The following is a 4,744-nucleotide window of genomic DNA, read 5'->3' on the forward strand; positions in this document are numbered from 1 at the left end:
GGGGGTGTTAGCAATCATCTCCTGTCTGTACACTATGTCGAAGCCTCTGTTGTGGGTGTGCCCGCCTGTTTTAGTGTCTTCCCATTTTTCCTCACTCTCCGTATATTTTTCCTATTTTTTTGGAGGTGTGTATGGGCTGTTGGCTGCCTTCAGGTGCTGCCCGACTGCTTTGGTGCTACCCGACCACTCCCTCTGTGCTGGCGGACTGGGTTTTTACTGGCCAACTGACGTTATTGCTGGTCGTGAGCAGTCAGGCTGTTGTCGACCTGTTTATGGGCTGGCCGACCAACAGCCAGGGGGCATAAAAATAGCCCCTTGCCCCCACACTCCAGATTGTACATTTCCGGGATTTTATGTGGTGTATATAGCAAAGTTACACAGCTTCTGTCTCTCTTTCATCTGTGTATTGCTCTCTACAGCAGTTGTCTTCATCTCCACTATGCATTCTGACAGCATTATCCCAACTAGGGAAGGCCTATAACCTTTCCATGCTTGGAATTCACCACATACAAGATGTTATTGATATGCATGGTATCATTTTTTCGTTTCCTCGAGCAGTCCAACATTTGTCATTTTGGATTGCATCATAGGTCGATTTTGGTGGGTCATTATGGAGATGATACCACCAATGCTTGCGCTTCAAGAAGAAGGCCGACTCAAAGATTGTCTTTTTGACGTTGCTCTACTCCTTTATACATTTGCAATGAGCATTTAGCAAGCAGTATATCTTTTGCATAGGATAGTAAATTCTTTGCCACCATGATGCAGCCTCACAAAGCTACCAAGGAATCTCTTTAGGAATGAGCTCCCCAAGATTTACTAAGCTGGCTTAAAGTACAGTAAAAAATGTTACAAATGAGTCTTGTTAGGTTTGTGTACTCACCAACATCTCTGTATAACCTTTACATAGATAAAGTTAGATGGAGAAAAGGGCTGGTGAGACAAGGGGTTTTCTTTTTTTCTTGTTTTGGGGCATTCACGATTCTCCAGTGCTTCCACTTGAGCTGCCAAAGGGAATCATATAATCACGCACCATCAACTTTATATGATTACCACCAGAAGATCTGAGAATATCAAAGCACTCAAACAGATCTGCATCGCATGTGAGCATGACCCATTCTTCATCATCATCCAAGTATTTCAGGTCGAAGCTATCCATCTGCAGCTTGAATCTCTTCCCAACTTCTTCTCGTATATCCATGTATCCAGAATTTAGCCCTAGTTTGAATCGTACAGTGTCATCTCTATACTTTGCCTTGACAATTGTCAACGCTTCTTCCAGAGCGTACCTTACCCTTTGGGAGCTACCGACTGCACTGAAGGATGGCGACCCAGAATCACTGCCTTGCAACCTTGAAGAATCTAATTGTACACCAGGAGAACGTTGGCTTGCTTCATCTTCAGGTGTAAGTGTCTGCACTGCAGTATCTACATCCACACACTGAGAGTGATCAGATATGTTGTCTACTCTTTCAAACTGCATATCATCTTCACCTGGTATGCTCCTCAGTGCAGCAAAAGCTTCCAAACCTCCGTGAACCCTGGAGTCCACATTACTGGCATTCCTCTTATTACCACTGATGAATCTGGGTGTAAATGCCCTGCTCATCCTTTCCCCATCATAGGCAGCTGAACCGACCTGTTCACTTGGTTCAACATTGGCTGAACCCGGGCTTTGGAGAAGATTTGGCAACAGAACATTGCCTGACGATGGAACTGGCACCATTGGAAAACCAGTGCAAGGAACTTGTGAGGGATTATTGTTTCTAACATATGCATCATTTGTTTCAGCAGGTAACTGAAACGACATGTTTTCGAGAGGGCTCTCGCCCTTCTGCACCTTCCCATTCTCCATCAGCTGGCCACTAGCTTCGACATGCAAGTTTTCCAGGTTGGTGGTGCTTTCAACTGCTTTGGTTTCTGCACTTTTCTCAGGTGAAGAATTGCATTTATTTTGCTCTTCTTTCAGTAAGAGCACAGGATCCAATGAGTGCTGCTGAGAACTACTGGAAATAACTGGAGAAGTGATGCCAGTCCTGGCCGCCCACGAGACAGCCCAGCCGCCCACTTTGACTGCTGGCATGCCACTACTTGTCTGCACCCCCTTTACAGCAGCTGCTGTTGATGCAATGTCACCTGTCAGGGCATTGATTTTCAGTGCCCCATCAGCACCCTGGACAGAATCGATCACTCCTTGCAGCTTTTTGAGTGATCGGCTGACCTTGTTGATCTTTCGTGATGGCCACCTTGAGATCCCATGCTGTCTGCATATCCTCTTTAGGGTTGTCGGACACACTGCACATTTTATTCCCAAAAAAAAAAAAGCTTAGAACTACATTGTCCGACAATGATCATCATCACAAGTTGTGAAAAAATAGGAAGATTACGCACTGGGTTGACAGAGCAAATTATTTGTCCAGGACCAAATCACAATCTACAAAAGTTGAAGACTTGCATACCGCCAATGCTTTTGGCTGCATTCTTCAAACTACCAGCAAAGTACTGTTGCAGAACACTCAGGCTGATGGTCTTTTCCATTGTGCCCCGTCGCCTGCTGTCAGACCGCCTTTTGCTACTGGTACTGCTCTCTTGTAAGTCCTTTGCTGATTGAAGCGAGCAGATATCATCATTCATGTGAGACACTGAGGGTACTGAGTACTGTTCAAGGTAGGGTGTGTTAGTCGGTTCTTGACCTGTCAACGCTTCCACACCATCAAGGGCATAACTTGCTAGCACTTGCCTCTTTGCCTCACCAAGTTGGGTCACCGGGATCATTTGGTCTCGAAGCTCTTGTTGACCTTGCCCTTGTGCAGCTGAGTCTCTGACCAGCAAAGTCTGGCTGGAAGGATCGCCTAAACCACATGGTACATGGGTTCCTGCTGGTGCCACCCTAGAAAGAACTTCAGTGCTGCCATTGAATTCAGAATGCAAGCCCAAGCCATTGCAACGGGCTTTCTCCTCCTCCAATTCTGCATCAGTGATAGTCCTTAAACTTCTGCAAACACGTTGCATTGTTATAGAAAGAGTATTCAGCAAGAATTGCTGTTCCGCAGGGTCCAAGCATGACTGTGGCAAGAAGAACTCCAAGACATAGTCATTCCCACCCGTATGAACACTTCGTAGCCGAATGGCAACAGCTGCACTCAGCTTGAACACACGAGCAAGGTGACCAAGTGGGTACTCTGCTTTGCTGTACTCTTTAACATCACAGGAAAAGAAAGGCTGGTTGGAAAAAAATGCTTTACCAGGAACACCCTGGTCCCTCTCCAAACAATGCTCAGTGCATGCTTGCCTAAATCCACTTATCCCTGAGTCACTGAGACAGTAGGGGCCATCCCCAGTAAAAAGTCCAACTCTACTGGCATCATAACTGGCCAGACTAGTAAGGCCATACTCTCTCACATGGTTACTGCCAGGAATGCAGTACAAACGGCAAGGAACCCAGGTCTGAGCCAAAGGCAGCTTATGAGTTCCACAAACTGCCATCAAAACCTCTGAGATCTCAGCAAAAACAGCTTGTCGAGCATCTGTTTTCACCTGATCAAAGCAACTGATTAGCTGGAAGAAGTGTAATTGGTCACTTTTTGACAACACACTAAATTCTTTCCTTTGTGCAAGGCAAGATCCTGGAACTCCTATGGAACCCAGAAAAAAGGAAGAAGGTGAGATACCTGCAGTGGAAGGCAACACTGCCTTTCAGTGCTGCTGAGGTTGACCTCCTGCCACGACCAAACAAACTAGGATGAAACTTGTAGCTATTTGGAATTAAAAAAAGGGCCCAGATTTATGCCTTTGGCAAAAAAAAAACTGCACAGATTTGAGCGCGAGCGCAAGCACAAGCGCACACATATGTCATGCGTTTGCAGAACAGTGACATAATAGATGACTACCTGGAGTGCCCGGCAAATACTTTCAATCTCAGTCCTGTACTCCACCTTCTCCATCAGCATGACAAGTTCAATGACAGCCAGACAGTTGCCAGTAGCCTTCTCCAAGACCGGCAAAGCAAGTGATCCACGCACGTTACATCGCTCTGCATCATTGACTCGCAGGTACTCGCTCCGCTTGTAGAACTGCACATTGGGAGTCCATTCAGGGAGCTTCTTCAGAAAGACGCGGCCTGGGAGCCCCGGAAACGCCTCAGGATCACCTTGCTCTGCTGAGAAAGTGTACTTGGTAGAGAGCTTTCTGTAACTAGAGAGGCCATCATTAATGCACTGCCGCAGAAGAAATGGCTGTCCATGTGTTGTCAGAAACACCCTTTTGCCTACCTTCTGAGGTACCCAGACTTGCACAAGGACATCACTCCTAGACAGACGAACATAATTGCTCAGTGCAAGGTTGATCCGATCGGTTAAGGAAAAAAGAGCTGCTGATGCCGGACCTCCATCAAGTCCATGCTGGCTACCATTTTGCTGGAGATGAAAACCTGGATATGGAGTTCTCAACACAGATCTAGTATTGTCCACAAGATCTGTCATTGTACTTGTAAATTGCTGCAGAACCTCATGGTCTGGAGCTGCCACAGCAGCACCAACAGAAGTCTTTTCTTTGCCACCTCCTAGCCTGTGCTGCTGGTGCTCTCTTGAGATGTAGGTTTCAGGAAATTTTGGAGATGGAACAGCCACTGCCCCAGCCATGGCCATCGAAGCTTGCTGCTGCATCATTGCCTGCGGGAAAAGGCTTGCGTTTTGCAGACCTCCCGGGTACATTGAGAAGACAAAAGGCTGCTGGGAGTCATCGA

The 4,744-nt window shown here is 46.7% G+C and overlaps 1 protein-coding gene across 1 annotated transcript in view; it reads right to left on the reverse strand.

Moving 5' to 3' along the window:
- Window positions 1-710: 710 nt before the first annotated feature.
- Window positions 711-4,744, reverse strand: part of LOC147613061 (protein NLP6-like) — a 4,928-nt gene continuing 894 nt past the window's right edge. Inside the window, exons 1-4 of the mRNA XM_086782362.1 lie at window positions 3,891-4,744; window positions 3,672-3,719; window positions 2,460-3,537; window positions 711-2,295 (exon numbers count right to left, since the gene is read on the reverse strand). The exon at window positions 3,891-4,744 is cut by the window's right edge and continues 894 nt beyond it. Coding sequence (XP_086638488.1) covers window positions 977-2,295; window positions 2,460-3,537; window positions 3,672-3,719; window positions 3,891-4,744 — 3,299 coding nt within the window. The 3' untranslated portion in view covers window positions 711-976. The remainder of the gene's footprint in view (window positions 2,296-2,459; window positions 3,538-3,671; window positions 3,720-3,890) is intronic.

The sequence above is a fragment of the Cibotium barometz genome, chromosome 44, assembly GCF_041138505.1.
Source record: "Cibotium barometz isolate CiBa-2024 chromosome 44, ASM4113850v1, whole genome shotgun sequence".
Classification (NCBI taxonomy): Eukaryota; Viridiplantae; Streptophyta; class Polypodiopsida; order Cyatheales; family Cibotiaceae; genus Cibotium; species Cibotium barometz.